The 20791-nt window shown below is 37.2% G+C and overlaps 1 protein-coding gene across 4 annotated transcripts in view; it reads left to right on the plus strand.

The window, feature by feature from the left end:
- Window positions 1–20791, plus strand: part of EDEM3 (ER degradation enhancing alpha-mannosidase like protein 3) — a 31203-nt gene that overhangs the window by 2051 nt on the left and 8361 nt on the right. For 2 of the 4 annotated variants that reach the window (XM_086753197.1, XM_086753198.1), the window contains exons 2-15: window positions 417–462; window positions 4865–4965; window positions 7267–7306; window positions 8716–8828; window positions 9537–9690; window positions 10715–10849; window positions 12118–12223; window positions 12812–12909; window positions 14198–14323; window positions 14905–14988; window positions 16489–16572; window positions 17099–17223; window positions 17718–17883; window positions 20438–20592. In XM_086753197.1, coding sequence (XP_086609323.1) covers window positions 417–462; window positions 4865–4965; window positions 7267–7306; window positions 8716–8828; window positions 9537–9690; window positions 10715–10849; window positions 12118–12223; window positions 12812–12909; window positions 14198–14323; window positions 14905–14988; window positions 16489–16572; window positions 17099–17223; window positions 17718–17883; window positions 20438–20592 — 1533 coding nt within the window. Of the gene's footprint in view, window positions 1–416; window positions 463–4864; window positions 4966–7266; window positions 7307–8715; window positions 8829–9536; window positions 9691–10714; window positions 10850–12117; window positions 12224–12811; window positions 12910–14197; window positions 14324–14904; window positions 14989–16488; window positions 16573–17098; window positions 17224–17717; window positions 17884–20437; window positions 20593–20791 lie in introns of those variants that run through there. The other 2 variants (XM_086753199.1, XM_086753200.1) reach the window with 2 other exon arrangements.

Below are 20791 nucleotides of genomic sequence, written 5' to 3' on the forward strand. Positions count from 1 at the left end.
TCACGGACAGGAATTTATGCTGTGTCAGTTGGTTTTAGTAGTGATGATTACAAGCAGAACATAATTCTCTTCGCTGGGTTTTGCTGAGCATGGAATGTGTCCCATCTCTAGCTTTAATGTGTTGGTGACATCTACAGCTATTTAAGAGGAAGCACAGGAGGTTGAAAGAGATTGCCCAAATAATTAATTGCGTGTTAGGTGAGGAAATAGTCTTTCTGCAGTGAACAGAGGTAGCAGAATTGGGAAAAATTATGCTATATTTCATTTACTTGGGTAGAGTATGTTAGTAGAGGACCTGTTACCGATATTTAGATATTATAGTGTAATACATCTTGCTGTTCTAAGATGGTGTGTTAAAGGCCATTGTGAGCCAGACCACTGATCTTTTTTCTTTTTTTTCTTTTTTTTTTTTTTAGAAACCAAGTGTTGGAAATGTTTGACCATGCATATAGCAATTATATGGTAAGTAAAATACCTGTTTGTTTAATTTTTTTTGAATGGTTATTGCTGACTTGGGAGAGAAAGGAACCTACAGTACATGACGTTCTAGAGGAACAACAGGGAGGTAGGGGCGAAAAGAAAGCTAAAATAAATAAGAGCACCTGTATAGCCTTTAAAAAGAAATGAACAAATGTTACTTTCGGGAAGAGCAGTGTCAGGAGGGTTATGATGGCTTTCAGAACGGGAGCTAGGCATTGCTAGCAGTAACTCTGTCTGTGCCTGATCTTTCCTCAAGCCGGTTTGTCTCACATCAAGCTATGAACAATTTTCATCTTTGATAAACTATTTGGTTTGAAATTCCAGACTTGTAAAAATACTAGGAAAAGCAAGCTCAAGAAGAGCTGTCTGGAGTCATCAGATTTTGGAGAAAACAAATTGATCTTATTTATTTTGTGGGTAAAAACTATATAAAGTATTTCTTCTGTGGTAGGATACAGTAGATGCAGTTTGGTAGCTCTTTTACAAACAAATAGTGTTTGTAGAACGAAAACGGGATCTGGTGTCGTATCTATGCATTATAGCCTCTTCTGAGTGTGTGACTGTCATATGACAGTGAGCCACGCTCCCTACAGTTTCTTTTAATATGACTTGTGATTTTCTGTGCAGGTGTCTTCATGTTCTGGATATTTGAGCCATTCTGCACTCTAATCAACCTTGAAATATGTTAGCTTAGTTTAGATATATTAGGAATAAAGATTTACTTAGAGTGGACTGACTTTCCTCAAGTAATAATGACTTTCAAATATACTATAAGTAACTTCCACTTTGCAGGAGAAATAGTAAATGTGAATAAGATAATCTAAAAGATGTGTTCTTACTGCGTTTACGTTAGCAGTCTTTTTGTATGTTCTTTGTGACTGCTGCAGAAACACCTCTCTTTTAAGTTGCACCAGTTCCTGCAGAACAAACCGCTGTCTCTCGACAGTATCTTACCACATGTCCCACTTTTTGTATGCTGGTGTAATGCTTTAATATGTAATACAAGCTTAAAAGCTTGTGAGTTCCAAGTTTATACAGGACATGAAAGTTATAGAATTAATGGATAGAAAGCCCAGCAAGAGTATTTTCAAAGTGAATGTAGTTTTTCTTTTTAACATTAGCTCTTGCTTTTGACACCATAGCAGTTTAACAAGCATCAGGCTTTTTGGTGATGATTTGTAACCAGTTAGTTGAGACCTGCTTCCATTAAAAACGCTTGCCTTGAGTTTCCCATGGCATTCTGAAGTAAGAACTGTTACGTATTTGGCAAAATTGGAGAATAAGTTATGTGCTGGTAGAAAGGATCCGTGCCCCTACTGTTCACGGTGTGATAAATTGGAAACTGGTAGGTGTCTTGCTGTATCTGAAGCAAAAAAAAATACTGGATGAAAGACAAGAATGACTTCAGGTATCCTGGAAACTTTGAAGCCAAGAGGATATTTACTTGCCACGTATGCTGGAGCACTAAACAAACAGAGAAATATGACTTGTTTGTTTAAAGTTGAAGAAAAGATTAGAGTATCAGAGTTGATTCTGACAGCAAGAGAGTTAAGTATTTTTGCAGCTGTATTTGAAACAGCCAGCTGAAAAGTTTTGATCTTCTGTTTCTATTAATATGCATTTTAGACTTGTGTAGCTAGAAGACTGAAAATTCATGTTTGCATGCAAGGGGGAAACTCCCTTGTCTCTTTTTTTCAATTGTTAACAGGAGCTTTGAGTAAAAAGCTGGTGGTTTGTTTTTTTTTTTTTTTTTCAGTCAACAATATTTGTAATAATCAGAATTTTTCTCTTCTTGACTATCAGAAAGAATATGTGAAAATGTCAATCACTTGAGGCCAGTAGATGTTTCTTGGTTTACAGCACTAGCAGCACTACGTCTTTTTTCATTATTCAAGTACTGTGCTGCCCTAAATTTATAGTCTTGACATTAAGAAATGTGATCAATCGGAATGTGCAGAAATTCTGGAGTATCTGTTGAGCTCCATTTGTATAATGTTTTCCAGAAGTATGTTTATTGCAACATTTGTGCCATGTTCTATGTTTAATGGGTCTTGCTACCTTCCGTTGAGGTTACTTGAAAGGGGAGAAGTTACAAGTTGGAAAATCACTTGACCCAGTAATCTTTCCTGCTCTAGACAGAGAATAAGTGAACTTTAATTTTTCAAAATGCTTCTAGTTTCTTATGATTTTGTAAGACTAAAAATTATTTTTCTCCAGAATTTTTTTCACCTTTTTTTATCCATAATTTAAGCCAGAGATCTTAGTTTTGACATTGCTTTTGTTGTATACGTCTTTAATCTGTTTTCCTGAATACTTTGCACAGGTATTCAGAAGCATCTGAGCCGTATTAAAATGATCTAGATTCTGGCTTTTGTAGTTGAACTTGAGGAGAACAAAGAGTCATGCAAAGACTAAAATACTTGGGAGGGTGTTAGACAGGGAAACAAACCATCAGTTTCAGAAGTTGCTGTAAGAGCTGTTTATTTATAGAAGAATGTTCCTTCTTTTCCTCTCTGTTTCACATTTGAATATAGATTATTTTTTTGTACTGTATATTTGGAAATACTTTGAATCTGTTTACTTGCAGTTTCAGTGCGGTAATTGAACTTTGTTATCCTGCCACATGTTAGTTCTCCACTGAAAATGGGAGAGCACAGTACAGCAGTTCCCTGATGGAATCAAAAGAGAGACGCTCAGTCCCAGATCACTTGTATTGAGCTTCTAATTGAGAGGCAGTTTCATGCATGTTTGTTGAAATCTGGTATATTTAAGATTCATCTTTCTTAATGTCAGTGTTCACTCTGAAAATTTTTCAGTAAACATCTACACAATGATGAATTTCAACTTTGTGTCTGTTTCATTTAATGTCCCATTTTGGTGGTAATTTAAACCTACAAAAGTTGTGTTGACTTGAGAGGGAATAGGAACAGGCGTTTTTATTCAGAGTGCTTGACTTAAGCAATGGTGTCACCTCTGTTATTTCTACCTGACTGCTGAGAAAAAATATTACAATACAGCTTGCTTCACAGAGTGCTTTTTCTAGAAATATGGAATGTAACCATTGCTTTCCCCAAAAAATCTAGCTGTGTGTCTCTCCTTCACAATTACAACGTTTTAGGTTTTTGGTTTTTTTTTTATTTTAATGTTCAATCTTGGTAAGCTTTTCTTGTGAATGTTATCTTTCGTTATGGCTTGTGTAGTGGTTTACAAATTTATTATTTTACCTTCTAGGTGAGTTCTCTTATCTGTTACTGATTGTGACTCTGAGTGACGATTCATTTGGAAGTGTTTCCAAAGTGACTTTATAGTTTAATTCCCACTAATTTCTGCTTGGAATATCAGCCACTTGATAGTGCCTGCGTTAGTTCTAGGTCTTAAACTCGTCTTTGATATGATAAGTTCTGCCTAAGGAACATTATAAAAAGTGTCGTATGTACCTTCTTGCAGAATTAACTATTCAAACAAACCTCCGACCAATTAACTTGATGTGCCCTTAGTTGTTCCAGGCCTCTCTGGGAGGTTAGAGAGAGAGGAGAAAGAGGTCCTGTCGCTGTGCTCACAGTTTAATCATTTCCAGCTACCCATCTGGAAAGCAGCTTTGTAGAAAAGGACCTGGGGGTCCTGGTGGACACCAAGTTGACCATGAGCCAGCAATGTGTCCTTGCAGCAGAGACAGGTAATGGTATCCTGGGCTGCATTAGGCAAAACTCTGCCAGCAGGTTGATGGAGGTGATCCTTCCTCTCTTCTTGACACCGGTGAGGCCACACTTGGAGTACTGTGTCCTGTTCTGGCCTCCCCAGAACAAGAGAGAGAGAGATTTACCAGACAGAGTCCAACAAAGGACCATAAAGATGATGAAGAGACTAGAGCATCTTTCCTATGGAGAAAGGCTGAGAGAACTGGGGCTGTTCAGCCCGAAGAAGAAAAGACTCAGGGGGATCTTACGAACGTAGATAAATACCCGGATGAAGGCTGTAAAAAAGATGGAGCCAGACTCTTCTCAGTGGTGCCCTGTAACAGGACCTGAGGCAATGGGCACAAACTGAAACATGGGTGATTCCCTCTGAACATCAGGAAACGCTTTTTTTACCGTGAAGGTGACCAGGCACTGGCACAGTTCCCCAGAGGGCTTGTGGAGTCTCCAAGGAAGATGTTCAAAAGTTGTCTGCACATGGTACTGAGCAACTGAGTCTAGATGGCCCTGCTTGAATAGAGGGGTTGGACCAGATGATCTCTAGATGTCCCTTCCCACCTCAAAGATTCTGCGATTGTCATGCAGTTTTTCTGAAGTACAGCATAATTGGGCTTTCTTTTAAAGGCTCTGAAAATTTGCTGAAATGGCTGTAACAGTTGTAACTTACTCCCTTGTTTGTTTCCCTACAGGAGCATGCGTATCCAGCTGATGAACTCATGCCTTTAACTTGCCGTGGACGAGTACGGGGTCAGGAACCAAGTCGAGGGGATGTGGATGATGCCTTGGGAAAGTTAGTGTTTGAAACGGTTACTATCTCACATAAACATCTAGGAATCTAAGTACAATTTGCAGTCCATAAAACTTGTTTCTTCAGTTGACATGTCCACAAATTTAAATTTGTTGAAAAAGATTCTATAGGTGCAGACAAATCCATAATTTGTCTCATATGTTCTCTTGTGGGGGCTGGGGGGGAAACTACTGGAAAGAAAGCTTTATTTGTGAACTTCTTGCAAGTTAGGCAGAAATACTTTTATTCTTTCCTCCCATGATGGTAACTGGTATGAAATTGTACCTTAATTGAAAAACCATAGCTGACCAGTGAATGAGATCCAAAAGCAGGGTTTTTAAATCATTCTGCCAAGTATTTTCTGTAGGAAAGCCTTCCAAATGTGAGGTGACATTTATGATATTACTACATTTGACTGCTAAATACGGATTATAAGAGTTAATTATCAGCTGCACAGAACAGTAATAGAAAGCTCTGTGAAAACATAGTCAAATGATTATTGTGTATGTGGTAGCCTGAGGCCTTTGCCAAAGTATAAAACGCTAATTCAGACATAGAAAAAAATATGAAGAAATTCCAAGATAGCTTATAATACAAAATACTGATGCTTTGGCTGGCAAAATGTAGATTTAAGGACTTCTTTTTCTCCATGTTAAACTGAGCAATCGAAGACAAAGTTGAATTACTCTAAAGGTATCATTTGAGTAAAAAATACCTTTCAGACACTTAGATGCATTGAATAGTATAAGTATTTATTTATTTATTTTCCTGTATAAATGCTTTTTTTTTTTTCTGTTCCTAATAGTCTGCTATATTATTATGTATCAGATTTCTTATATAATCCTTTTTCTCGCCAGCTGGCTCATCAGTCGTGTTCTGTACAAGCCTTTGCAATCACAAAATGACAGGGTGAGGCAGCTAGGTCAGTTCTGTTTCCTTGGAGGGCTGCGGGGTGTAGTTGCACACCAGCCTTCTCTGTAGCTGTACGATGCATAATGCCTCCTTCTTTCTATGGAATAAGTTGTGTATCTGTGATGCAATTGTGCATAGCCAGTAGTTAATCTCTTTCTCTTCTAGAACAACACTTGCAGAATGCCATTATATCTTACATATCATTTATGTATCTTTACATTATAACATATGACCACTTAATTAGAATTTTAATTACACTCCATGCATATGCACATGTTGTCTTGTTGCACTTGCTTAAATTCTTGACGCTTGTTCTTCAATAGGTGGTTGCCACTCTTTCCAAGGTTTTCAATTTTAATACCATTGTATTCTGTAAATTCTATTCAATGCTTTATATGTTTGTTAACATAAGAGCAATTTTATCAGGTTAGGCCAAAGGTCTGCTCAGCTTGGAATGCGCTAGAATAGGCCTAGAAAAGAATGTATGAGCAGGACAAGCCTTATTGTGATATTCCTGTTTCAAACAGCATGGATCTGACTTGATGTTCTGCTTTTACGGAATAAGTAGTTCTTTATTTTAAGTCTACGACTTGGTAGTGCTGAATGGCACCAGGTGAAACTTACTGTGAGAAACAGTGAATAGCAGATTCTCATTCTCTTTCGCCATGCCATGTGCAATTTTAAAATCTTCATATAATGACTTGTAAGCTTTTGCAGGCTGAAGAGCGCTAGTCTGTTCACTTGTTCCTAGTACAGAAGCTGCTATGTGCCTTCAGCCCCTTCCTACTGCCCGTTATGGTACCTTTTCCTGTTCCGTTATATCCCACATGGAAGTTTCGTAACAACTTAACAGTGTTTTTAGTCTTTCACCACTAATTTTAACACTGAGTTTGATTGCAACAAATTGCAGCCTTTTCTGAAGTAGATGATTAAACAGTTTCTGAGAAGAGAAGTTTAGCTTGGGATAATTTTTGATCTTCCTAAATAAACCTTTTTGTTATGACACTTAGTCAGCATTCTTCATGAGGGGAAAAAAATAAAAAAAAAAAGAAAAGAAAAAATATATTGGAAAAAAAACTTAGAGCGATTCCGTTGGGTCTCTTAGTAGATTTGATTGGAGACTAGAAATAAAAACTTATTTGCTTAGAAGGACTTTGAAAGCTTTGCAGTAAATAAAGGTGTCTTCATAATCATAGCTTGTTTCAGTCAGCTTCTATTCTGGTTGCTAACAAGGGGAAGAAACTTAGCAGTGTTTTGATACTAAACTCATTGTACACAACCAATTTTTTAGCTTCTGTGATAATTAGTTTCTTCCATGGTTTACTATTAAAAATAATTTGATTTCTACATCTACAGGCTTATAATAAATCTGTTTTAAACTTTGTTTTGTAGGTTTTCCCTAACCTTGATTGATACCTTGGACACTCTTGTGGTAGGTGCAATCTATTGTTAAACTTTGATAAAACAAAAAAACCTGCCTTTTGTTTTTCAGTCTTAGTTTTAGATTTCTATTTTGTTAAATTATCTTTAAAAAACACTAATCTTTCTTCACCTTTCATCTCTGGCCACCTGTTCAAAGTGGCTATTGCTTGTAGGAACTTTCAAGTGCTGCGTTGCTGGTGGTTGGAGTTTGTTGCAGAAAGGAAACTAGAACAGTTCCTTTGCATTTCATTGGTGCTTTCTTATCTTGTTTTTCTTGGGCTCTAAGTTAAAAAATATGTGAGTTTGCTTCCCATTATAGTCTAAAGCTGCATGCTGACTTACAGGTGAACATCTCTTAATACCTGCTGAATTATTTGTTTTTAAATTGTATGTACACGTTTCATGGATGAATTTGTGTGTGCTTAGATATGTCTTACAAGTGCAACCCTGGACGTGTTTGCCAGGAAATGTTGCCAAACTTATGTTCTACCTCTTACTGAAAGACTCCAAGCATTAATAAACTACTTTTTGTTAGATTTCAGTCCCTTTGACATATTTTGTCATCATAAAATAGAGTTTGGAATTTTTGGCCATTTGCATCTCCAAATAAACAAATCTAAGAAGCTCTGAAAATCCTGACTGCACTGATTTGGTGTGGGTCATATAACACTCCTTCTCTGACAGCTGTTCCCTTTTTATGATGTGCTGAGAGATGACCTTTGGCTCTTTTTAATCAAAACCACAAATGCTATTCATGTGGAGTCTGGAACTCCCAGTCTCCACTAGACACTCAACTGGATTATTATTATTGCTGTCTTGTCTTAGAGCAGAGTTAACACCTGTGGAGTTTAAAGGTACTTACGATAACAAATTGGATAAGTCACAAAGATTCTTAAAGATGGATTGAATTAAAAGTCAGTGTGAAAGCAAATCTGTAGGAAATGCCAGAGCCGTTCTTCAACCACAAGGAGAAAACTGTTGGGAGGAGGAAGACTGCTAGAAAAATTCACCAAACTTAGGATGCGCCTCCTTAGTCTATGGACAGGAGGCGTGGGAGCAGGCCAGTCCTCGCCCGCTCTGCCAGCGCAGCCTCCAGCCTGCTCAGTCCCGTTGTCCTACAGTTGTGGTGTGGGAGTAGGGGAAGGAACAAACAAGTAAATCCCTTGGTAATAGTTTAGGTACATTCTCACAACTTTGTTCTTTGTGTACAGCTTTTATACTCTTTCATGTACCTAATGAGAAAAACAATAATACAGTCTGTTTGCGCTGTCTCGGAGTAGGCTCCTGCAGGACTAGAATATCAATCTAAGGCAGGTTAAACGCTTTATTTTTTAATTCATTGAACTTGTTCTTTCACACCTGAGTGTGACTGTGTTAGCTATGTTGGAACCTAAATAGATGGTTACATTTGTATTCCAGGTGTTAAATAAAACCAAAGAGTTTGAAGAGGCTGTAAAAAAAGTCATAAAGGATGTTAATTTAGATAATGACATAGTTGTATCTGTCTTTGAAACCAACATAAGAGTCCTTGGGTGAGTAACTTACATGTTTTCAAAACTCTTAAAAATGTAGCTTTTAGTTAAATGTCCTTAAGGCATAACTTTCTGTGCTATTTCACCTAATTTGAAACAGTTGTGCCTCTCACAGTTGGCATAGCTCAACACCTGCCCTAAAAAAGGTTTTAAAATGCTAGGCAGGAATTGATGCAGTGATACTGAATCAAGTTGGCCCCACCTAACTGCTGCAGGCACAGCCTTTTTGATTAAAAGAGTTGTGTGCTGAGGTAGCAGTGTTTTTTCTTAATGAAAACAGTCTTACAGATTACACTGTTCAATACTGGATTTAACAAAATATTTCAGTACTTAAGGTAATAGATTATTTCAAGTTGGAAGAGACCTCTGGAGGTCTCTAGTCCAACTTGCTGCTCAAAGCAGGATCAGAGCAGGTTATGTTTAAGCTATTGTATGCAGTTTTAGAGGTATTGGTTGTGATTCTCGACTAACTATATTGATGAATCAGTGAGTCAACTGTAGTTTAGGACTGAGTCCTGAACAATAAGAATTGCTTCCAAAATACTGACAGCTCACCCTGATTGTAACTGGAGTCGCATTTGCTCAGCGTTTCTGAAAATCAGGGCCATGGGAACATAGCACAGTTACTTACGTAGTCATCTAAATTGTAGAAATTGCTGCATTGCTGTTGAGATTAATTGAGACGTGGATAATTTTTCTTGTGTTTAGAGGTCTCCTAGGTGGACATTCAGTGGCAATTATGCTGAAAGAAAAAGGTGAATATATGCAGTGGTACAATGGTGAACTTCTGCGCATGGCAAAGGAACTAGGCTACAAGCTTTTACCTGCTTTTAATACCACTAGTGGTCTCCCTTATCCAAGAGTAAGTTCTGTGGTTTCTGCAACTCAGAATTACTTGTCTAACCAAAATTTTTGTTGTTTTGTTTTTATCTTGATTTCTGAAATCACTTGTATATTTATTAAGTGCACAGAAAATCAGAAGCTGATAAATTGTTCGTTTGTAATACATGTAATACATGCTACCTAGTATTTTAAAACACAGTTTTAGACTCTCTGAATCCCTACATTTCCAGCTCTGAGAATTCTAGTATTGGGTGGGTAGTTGTTGTGGGTAAATAGTAACTGCAGAAATCTTGTCTAATCACTGTCTACTGATTTCTTGCCCCCCTGATTAATCTTCATGGTCTAAATCACATTTTTAAGAGGGCAAAGCTAGCTGTAATCTAAAAATATTCAATTAAAAACTTGAATGACAGAAAACTACTTCCCATGAGTATCATCCATTGAGTTTGTGAGATGTGGCTTTGATTGGCAACTTTCTCCTAAGTTAAAAATCTAGGCTCAGTAAATCAGCATTTTTCTACTGAAAATGTCCAATTCAAAATGTTCAGGGCTTGGCAATCCTCTGCTGAGGGGACCCTCTCCTGAATGCAGAATGTTATGTTGTGCCTGGTACAAAAGCAGGTCCATCTAGCAGGTATTCTCTGGAGCCAGGAGTAGTGAGATATTTACAAAGCTTTATTTCCCAAGTACTTTTAATGTTCAGAGTTTCTGGTTTGCTGGGAAATAAATTGCTAGAATTCAGTTTTCAGGGTGGTATTCTCTTATTCAAATGTCCAGTGAACAAGGCAACATGTAATTGGGCAAGTCCTTGATTTGCAGGGTTGAGTATTTTGGGTACTTGTGGATAATTTTGTGTGCATGTTTGAGCTGACAGTATGTGGTACAGCAGAGCAATCCTACAGGGATGAGTGTGATTTCCCCTCGCCCCTGCCGCTTGCCTTTGGAAAAAGCAAAGATTATATAGTTGCTCTGCAGACCTATTGCAGGAGTGTAAAGTCTTTCAACTAGTAAAAGTAAAGGTAATAATCTCTACTTTTCTCTAGGTTAACTTAAAATTTGGTGTAAGACATCCAGAAGCACGAACAGGAACAGAAACTGATACCTGTACAGCTTGTGCAGGTACCTTGATCCTTGAGTTTGCAGCTTTAAGCCGATTCACAGGAACATCTATATTTGAGGTTTGCTTCCCATGATACCTTATTTTTTGGGATTAGGTATTCATTAGTTTTTCTACTACTTTCCTCTAATTTTGGAAAGATAATTTTGGGTTTATCGGCTCTGAGCAACCTGATCTAGTTGAGGATGTCCCTGCTCCTTGCAGGGGGGTTGGACTAGATGACCTTTGAAGGTCCCTTCCAACCCTAACCATTCTATGATTCTATTAGCTATTCAGCACAAAATGTCTACGTGTATTCAGATTTGTTGTGTTTGTGGGCTTTTTATTCTAAAAGTGTTAATTTTGTTTAAAAACCACAGGAAGTATTTTTGTTTGAAAGTAGTTACGGTATTATAGAATTAAACGATAAATATACTGAGTATAGTAAATATACTAGCTAAAGGATAATACTTGCATAGTTTTGGGGTAGAGGGGTCAGGACTAGAAAGAAATAAAGTGAGATCCTTGTTCCTTAAAATGCATCTCAAAAGAAAAAAAGCAAAAGCAAAAAAAAAATCCTACTCGTATAATCCCACTGAAGTTGTGCAAAACTTATTTAAGAGTATATTGTCAGCAGGAATCTAAATGAAAACGTTTGCAAGTATTTCTGTGATATGATACAAAAAAAAAAGGCTTTTTTCCAGATCAGAATTTTTTGAAATCTCTCAGTATGAGCATAGTATTTCATTTAGTTTCATGGAACCGAGTGGAAGCATAGCTGGGCCTTTATTGAGTGTTTTGGTAAAACTTGTCTCCCTAAAATCCCGTGCGTGTTTTTGGCAATTTAGAGCCGTTTTTGCTGGGTAGATTGTTACCTTCAAGTTACTTTTTGTGTATATAAAGAATGTATACGTAACTTGTATACTAATTAAAAGGGGCTGCTGCTCCACATTGAGATGTGTGAAAAGATGCAACAATGTTGATTCTAAGGCTGTTTTATTTCTTGAATTCTTTTTTAAATTAGATCACACTGCCCTGTCTGTATACACAATTTTAGAGTACAAAACTTGTACGGAAGGGTGCTTGACTCGCTTAAGACCGTAGAGTGTATTGGCAAATAGTTGTGTGAACAAGCACCGTTATTTCTAATCAGCAACAGAATAACTATTTATATAAACTGAACATCCTACTATCTAAGTATATGTAATTTTATACTGGGTTTTATAATTGTTAGATATGAAACATCTTATTACTTCATAGCATCTTAATTTCAATAGACAAAAGGATAACAGTGTCTAGTATCTGTGTTTCTCTGTAATTGCCTTTAACGAGGGTTTTTTGTTATTGCAGGAATATGCACGGAAAGCGCTTGATTTTATTTGGGAAAAGAGACAGCGCAGCAGCAATTTAGTGGGCGTTACTATTAATATTCACACTGGAGACTGGGTCCGCAAAGGTGTGTGGTATTCTGACTCTGAATCGGTAACCACAAGTGGTTTTGGGCGAGAAAAACCTTGACACCCTCGCCTCCAGCACATTTATCCAGTCTATTTTAAATTGTTGATGTAGAGTTACATAATTTCAGTGCTGGAGAAACCTGCTACAACAAAGCCAGGCTTTGCTCTCAAAGGTTGTTTTGGTAGAGAAACTAGTTGTATTCATTGCTAAGAAAGTGTTCTCTGATCCACTTTAAGAACGAGAGGGGAATGCCTTGGGATAAATTTTCAGATATTCTACTGTAAATACATAGGGAAATTATAAATAGGGCTGTGGTTGTGTATGTCAGCCAGTAGAAGTATTTTCATATGAGAAAAGTGAAATGACTGGCTTCAGTGCGTGTCTGTTCATATTACTGTGTGCACTGATACTGCAAAGCCTTTAGTGCAGACATAGTGTTGTGTCTCTGCATCCACCTGTGCCTTAATTCTAGTGATACAAGGCTTTTTCTTTTACTGAGAGACTTTCAAATCAAAATGAAACCATGTGGAAATATCCATATAGCTACTTAAAGTAAAACCACCTTTTCATTTTCTGCCTTTTCTAGATAGTGGAGTTGGAGCAGGAATAGATTCATATTATGAATATTTATTAAAAGCCTATGTCTTGCTGGGAGATGACAGTTTCCTGGAAAGATTTAACACAGTAAGTTAACACCTTGCTCAGGTTTGTGCCTTGTGTAAGACAGCTTTAAGACTAATTGTATTGTCAGTCAACCGTTAGCCTGAAAAGCCTATGAAGAGATCTTTAGCGGAGTTGCTGTGACTTCTGATGTGTCTAGTGCTAGCTTTCTTTAATATGATTTTTTGCTAAGCTTGGGTGAACTGTCACCTGAGCCACTATTTTAACCGCAGTGAATGAAAATTGGAATCTTCTGGACCTTTTTCCATGTTTCTAGTACAGAAGCTGTATTTCAAGATCACCTTGGAGAATGTAATGCTGCAAGTGTTTCTGTAAAACAGCGTAGGGGCCTCTTGTTACAAGCCATGGTACAATTTCTTTCTGTCCTGGAGCAACAAAAGAGATGTCAAAATCAAAGTCTGGATCTTGCGTTGCACTGCAGATCCTAAGCCCCAGGATACATTTAAGTATACTTACAAGCTGAAAAACACACTTAGATTACTAAATTCATAAGATTACTAAGCAACTTCAGCATCATTATTCTTTCTTTTGAAAATAGCAATATCCAATAAAAACATTTTATAGCACATTTTTATATCATAAGCAGAATTAAAATTGGAATAAATCAGCAGCTAAAGGCCTGTTGCAACACTTCAAGCGTAATGATTATTTTATATTCCTAACCTGCAGCCACCATTATTATATTTTGCCTCAATTATGTCTATTAACTGTTCCCTATTGATTTAGCTCACGTGCTCATAATTGTACCTTCTGTGCTTCAGAAAACAAGAAAGGCAGCTGTCTTGGGGAGTATAGAATTGGAAGTCAGCAAGTTGACAAGTGAGCTAGTGGGTTTTAAAGTTCTTCTGAGCCGTCAAGTCGAGCTGCTTGGTTGGGTTTTTTTTATACCTCCTTTTCCTGAGATGTATTTGCTTTAGAGTTCTCTTGTTCAGAGAAAGCAATGTTCAGCTTTGAGTGGCGTGTGCTTAAAGATCTGGCCAAAACAAATGCACCTTGACTGTGATAGCAACGTGTTTATCACATGGCTGCTGGATATACGCATCACCTTCTCCAAGTAATACACATACAAAAAAGTATTGCATGTGTAATACTGTGGAGCTTTGCAGTTTTCACTACACTGCTTTTTAGTTTGCAAAGCTAGAAACTACTGTGCATTGCCAAATGTCACAACGATTGGGAGTGTAGTACTGGTTCTTCCATTGAAATAAAATGCCATAGTCTGGTGATCTGTATCTGTTTTGTAAAATGTATTGATCATGTAAACTCAGTATTTTTTCTGATCTTTTGTCAGCACTACGATGCCATAATGAGATACATTAGCCAACCGCCTCTTCTTCTTGATGTTCATATTCATAAACCAATGCTAAATGCTAGGACCTGGATGGATTCTTTGCTAGCTTTCTTCCCTGGATTGCAGGTAAGGTTTAAAACTCACGTGCAGATAACTTTAATAACAAGTAAATGATTAAATAGACTAGATATGTAATTGACAAGTCAAGTTTAGTAATTTGATTTTCAAAAACACTGAACGAGGATTTCTGTACTTGCTCCTCCTGTCATTTCAATGCTATGATGCACGTTAACGTGCCTTTCTGGCTGTGTTGAGTATCAAGAAAAGTATGTCTGTCTGATTTGCTTCCTTCACTCCTACTCCTGAGAACACTCAAGCTGCATTTTTAGTAGTCTACTGACAAACTTTCTAGTTTGTGTGCCATTTACATCTTTAAGACAGACTAAATCACGTTTCAACCACACTTCTCTGGAAACGGTAGAGATCCTTTTTCTACAAGGGCAGTACTCTCAATGAGCTGACTGATTTTGCTTAAAAAGCTCTTGGGGAATATCTGTTGCGTACACTGAAAGGGGCTAATATTTTATGTATCCGCTCCAAATGCGGAAATTGGTCTGTAGCTTTGTATCAACGCCGGGAGAGTGTCTAACTTTGAATGTTATTCCTGTGCATGGTGAATTAATGTTAATTTTATTCTTGGGTTTTAGGTGTTGAAGGGCGATATTAGACCTGCTATTGAAACTCATGAGATGCTGTATCAGGTTATAAAAAAGCATAACTTTCTTCCAGAGGTAAGGTAGTAATTTCTTGATCGTGTAAAATGATTCTTACCTCGGTTTGAACAGTCTCAGATATCCATTTGAAGAAATAGGAGGTATATGTGTCGTTAAAGCTAAAGACTGATTTTCACAGCATTCTTGTGTGATGTACAGTTCTGCATGTATGACAGCTGTGCTTTGGATATGAAATATTTTTCCTTCACTTATGCTGTAATTAACGCAATAATAGGAAACTGCTGCCATTAATAATTGCTTAGGCCTTATATTTCAGGCTTTCAAAATTGACCTTGACTCATTTCACTATGCAAAACTTGTCTAAGCACGCGTAGAAGTAGCTCCTTAGTAATGTAATAGCATTAATGCTAAAAATCAGTCGTCTTTATTAACGCAAGGAGGGAAACTGAAGACGGAATTGTTCTGAGAGAATGTTCTGAAATTTTGCATAATGTCCTTGCAAGCAGGTACACAAACTTATCTGTAGATATTGCAAGTGCAGTCTTTGAGAAAAGCTTGCTTACTTGCTGAAGTGTCTGTCTTTATTCTGTGATAACCCAGAATATATAAGAGAGCTTCTGACTGAGTTTGTAATTTTGGCTTTCCTCTAGTGTAAGCTTATTTCTGTTAGAGGAGATTTAAATTAACATCGCATTCACCGGATGTGGAAATTGAGACCAAAGAATGCTCTCGAAGCACTGGAGTTATTTTTTTGATATGTATAATTTTAAAAGCACTCAAAAAAGACTCCTTAGGGTTTTTTTTGTTGGTTTTTTAGTGCTTTGTACTTAAGAAGGAAACTTTGAAAGATCAGTTAGTTGCATTTAAGCCAATATGCCGTCCCCTTTAGCAAAGACTTGGCTTAAACCCTGGTATGAAGTAGTAGTGAATGTAAGCCATCACAGAAGTGGCTTTTGCCAGTGCATATTAAGAGTGAATACATAGACTAGGAAATTTTTAGATAACTGACTTCTAGCCTGTGGTATTTCTTATGTTAGAAACAGCTGCTTGCATCTATCAGTCTGAAATGACAGTTTAATGCACTGGAAGTGTCAGGTGGTAGGTGTGTTCGCAAAAATGGTGTATGTCAGATCATCTCTTCACCAAGCTGCTCTGGTTGGATTGCAGCAGCAGCAGCTGTGTGCTTGTGCTGATGGGAGCGATTGGAGGCTGCGTGCTGCCTCCTGCGTCTGGAGCACAAGTTCTCATCTAGCACCTCTTGCCAGAACTCCACTTGCTGGACGCTTGTCAAGAGGCTGAGTGGTATCCGGACTCCTGCATGAACACAAGCTTAAATCTCGCCCATGCTAAGTGGGCTAGAGCACTGGTTTAGGTTTTGACCTCAAATGTGCTAACTGGACACAGGTTCTTGTAGCCTCCTGAGACTGAAGGCCCAACATCAGTGCTCCGCTGCTGTGTACTTTAGCTGTTGTAATATAGTTAACATAGGATTCAAAATAAACCTGTGTGTGGTTTTTACTCTTCCATTTATTTTTGTCTGTTCTTTTTCTTCCTCAGGCATTCACAACAGACTTTAGAGTTCACTGGGCTCAGCATCCTTTAAGGCCTGAATTTGCCGAAAGCACTTACTTCTTGTATAAGGTAAGGTTTCATTCCTTGGACTTTTGGTCACTTTGTCTAGCAACTGGGATTCTGTTGGTGTTTTATTTCAATACCAAATGAGTAGCCGATCTCCAGCTTATTTTATCTACTGGAGCCAATTGTGTATATAAACAAGGTGAAAGTATTGGTTATCAAAAATTGTTCTAGGAACTTTATTTTATATGCCTAGAATTAGAAAGAAAACTGTTAAGTGACAAAGGCCCGTATTTTTAAAGATATTTAGATGTTGCTGATCTCTCTTAAAGAAATCTTATAGTCTAAGAGCAAAAGCCATTTGTACCTTGCAGAGAAGAGCAGTGCCTAAATGTCTTGTGTTTCTCTAAGTACTTCCATGTACCTATCTGCATATCTGTGACAGCTGAGCACTATTAAAAAATTTGACTTTACTGATGTCTGAGAAGGTTTGGAATCAATAAATTAGCATTAGGAAAATAAAAGCTGCTAATTGTACGGTAGGTCTAAGTGCACCTGTATGTTTCATTTTGTTTTTTGTTTTCTTTTACAGGCTACTGGCGACCCTTACTATCTAGAAGTAGGAAAAACACTCATTGAAAACTTGAACAAGTACGCAAGAGTACCTTGTGGGTTTGCTGCAATGAAGGACGTTCGTACAGGAAGCCATGAAGACAGGTAAAAGTTTTTGCAATTATTTTTTTTATAAAAAGATTATGGACAAAATCTAATTACCCTGTTTATGTAATTATATTAATTGACTTGTGAGTAGCAGTCTGTCTTCAGTTTGATGCCCAGGTCTTAAATTACCTGTTTGTCATAGGGTATAAACCAATTCAATAGTTCTATAGTTTGTTATGTAAGAATATTTTTAGTTTAATAACGTTTCATTTGTCTCGGAGCAACAGATGAATTACTTTCAAACAAAATATACTTCAAATCTAGAAGCTTGTAAAGAGGTTTATTTGGTGGTTCTATCATGCCGTTTTGTACTGAACACGCAGAATCATTTCTCTCCAAACATAGTTTCTTTCAAGTGGAAGGAACACTAATGGAATTAAGTTTAATAGTAGTCATGAAGTCTTCAGTGATGGAGCAGTATAAGTATTTGTTTTACTGATGTTTTAGAAGAAAGGGAATCTTCCTAAAGGACATCCATTTTTTTCCTACAGAATGGACTCTTTCTTTCTGGCCGAGATGTTTAAATATCTTTACTTGCTGTTTGCTGATAAGGAAGACATGATTTTTGACATTGAAGATTATATCTTCACTACAGAAGCTCATCTGTTACCACTTTGGCTTTCCACTACAAACCAAACCATCTCAAAAAAAAATACAGTAAGTAACACCTCAAATTTAAATCTGTTTTGGTGGTGCTGTGAAGCAGTTCCTTTTTTTTATGAGAGGAAATGGAAGAAAAATCAGGAAAAAATCATAATTTGAAGAAGTAAACCAGTTTTAACACTTGGTTTAATGTGAACTATTTCATCATATTAACAGTGACGGTCACATAAGTATGAATAATGTTTCCATGACTGGATTCTGCACCACTGAATCCTGAGAAAAAAGCGATGGAATACTAGCAATATTTAAAAAGGAAATCATTCCCTACCTCTGTATAAGTTTGAAAATAATACACTACAATATTTTTATCTTAATTTTCTATTAGTTTTTCTAAAACACTTGCAGCAACATGCCTAAGTTTTTGTTGCTTCTTTTACTACATGAACCCTTGGCAAATTTTGAAAGGCTTTTTGAGACCACTACAAAGTTAGTTTGAAAAGATACGGCTATAGCTTTTGGGATATTTAATTGTTTTAGTCCATGCAATAGCCATCTGTTGTGTAAATGTGAGAACATTTATGGATTTATAAATTCCTCAGCCTTCGAAAAGAACCTATAGTAATACAACTGTGACATGAAGCATCATAAATACTCATCTTTTTTTAGTTTTGTGCTCAATAAGGTGACATAATTTATTTTTGAGGCAATAATACTACTGGCAAGTAAAGAATTGTGTGAGAAAGTGAATAGAGAGGTATTTAGGGCATCAGGGACATAAATCCCCTTATGTTAGCATGCCTTTATTTTTAACCTTTACTATGTGTTTTATGATAATGCCTGAATCAGAGGAAAATGCTCCTGTTGTGTATGAAGCCATGTGTCCTGGAGAAATCTTAAAATTGAGTAGAAAGCACTCTAGCATTAGACAGTGAAAAATTTTTAATTACTTACTCTTAATCTCTGACATTGGTAATATGTTCAATGAGTCATCAGGTTGATTTTTTTCATGTTCCTTCATTGTGGAGATCTTGCACCCTCTCTGAAATGTTCTTTCCTTAAGCATTTATCATCTTTTGTCTTCGAGTTTTGGAAATGGAGACTGTTTTTTAAACTATGCAAGAATTCTCTGAAGGAGCTTTTTATATAACTTTGGTTCCCAACATGAGAAGCTGATATTTTTGAGACAGGGTTCCCGTAGCTGATGCTGTGTGAAGTGCTGGCCTGACATGTGTAGTTCTCTTGAGAATAGCAAATGCTAACAAAAGGCCCATAAAGAGGACAGAGTAAATTGTTCAAATGCAGTTTTCTCAAGCTCTTTGTTAAATCAAAGCTGCTAATGTGCATAATACAAGTAAGAAAGATCCATTGAAAATGGTTTCAACAAATCCTGCTAAATGGCTTTGAAAACAAGTATGTTACTCTTTTACGGGATTTATCTGATGGGGGGAAATTGATTTAAAAATGGAATGTGTAAATTATTTTTAATATAAACACAATACTATTAAGCTAAAAATGTCTGTGGGATAGTTGGTGGTAGCAACTCAACATCCTGTTTGTGTTCATTCTCATAAACAGGAAAGGTCATGTCTTACTATGCTGATGCTTGCAATAGTGTTTGCAAAACCTTCTTTAAGTGATGTGACTACTGTTTGTCACACGACAAACATAGGTACTTTATTCTAGTAAACCAATAGCCTTTTAGGCCTTTTTTCTTAGGGAGCCTTTAAATACTCAATTTTTAATTAGCTAATACGTTGCAAACAGGATTTTTTTGCAAATAGGTGAATAATACATTCATTTTTATAGAAGAGAAAATGAACTTGTCTGTTATCCAAACAGTTATTTGCAAAACGAAGAACAGGCTAAATATGGCTTCAAATCACTGTACGTGTTCCACGTGGTTTCACATGTTACAAAACAGCAATTTGTGCGAATGCTAACTCCGTCATCTTTTCTGAAAACAGAGATTGTCTGAATTATATATAGATTCTTCCTTGGCCATTCAGACTTGCGAGTCTGTATGACTCCCGAAGAGGACAATCTTTTGTTCGGAGGAAAAGATGTGACATTTAGTAAGACGAAGCAAGAATTACCCAAGGCCTGCAGCTGGTCCACTCTGTGTAAAGGCAATATCAAATGAAATCGTAACTACTTCCTTTAATTGTCCAGCACATAAAAGTACAGGGGCACTGGTGGGCTTGAGAAGTACTGTTTGCCAGTAGAGGATTAGCTGTCTCTGAAAAAAAATTCTAGAAACTGTGGATACACGTTTGGTAAGTTACAAATTAGAACTGGTGGTTGTCTATCCCTAGAAAGGGGATAACCTAGTGCACGGGTTACGCTTTGTTATTACGAGGTGTGGCACAGAAGAGTGGTGTATTCTTAATTCCTGGGATCTGTGTGGTTGTAGGGCATTTACTGCATTCAGCTGCTCTATGTCCCGAGTACACAAATTACTTGAAGGTAGATGTCCTGGTTTTGGCTGGGATGGAGCTGATTTTCCTCTCAGTAGCCAAATGTGTTTTGGATTTTGTCATTTCTGTCTGAGTTTCTTTGTATAAAAATGTAACCTGCATTTTTAATAGGTGATCTGTATGTTTCGTTTTAGACTACAGAATACACAGAGCTGGATGACAGCAACTTTGACTGGACCTGTCCGAACACCCAGATTCTTTTCCCAAATGACCCTATGTTTGCTCAAAGTATTCGTGAACCTTTGAAAAACGTGGTGGATAAGAGCTGTCCTAGGGGTATTTCCAGAGCGTAAGATGAATATTTTCTGTCTTTTGTTAGTGTAGGAGTGAGTGGAATAGGGTCTGTTATCCATGGAAGGGAGAAATACGAGGTGTTATTGGAGCTTGCTCTGCTTGAGTTTGGAGTCCTTTTAGAACGGGTAGCCTACCTAAAGAAAAAATCAGTTGTGTTTTGTCTGGCATTATCTGCAAGACTTAGCTCATTTCCA

Source organism: Chlamydotis macqueenii, chromosome 8 (genome assembly GCF_036417535.1).
Source record: "Chlamydotis macqueenii isolate bChlMac1 chromosome 8, bChlMac1.mat, whole genome shotgun sequence".
Taxonomy (NCBI): domain Eukaryota; kingdom Metazoa; phylum Chordata; class Aves; order Otidiformes; family Otididae; genus Chlamydotis; species Chlamydotis macqueenii.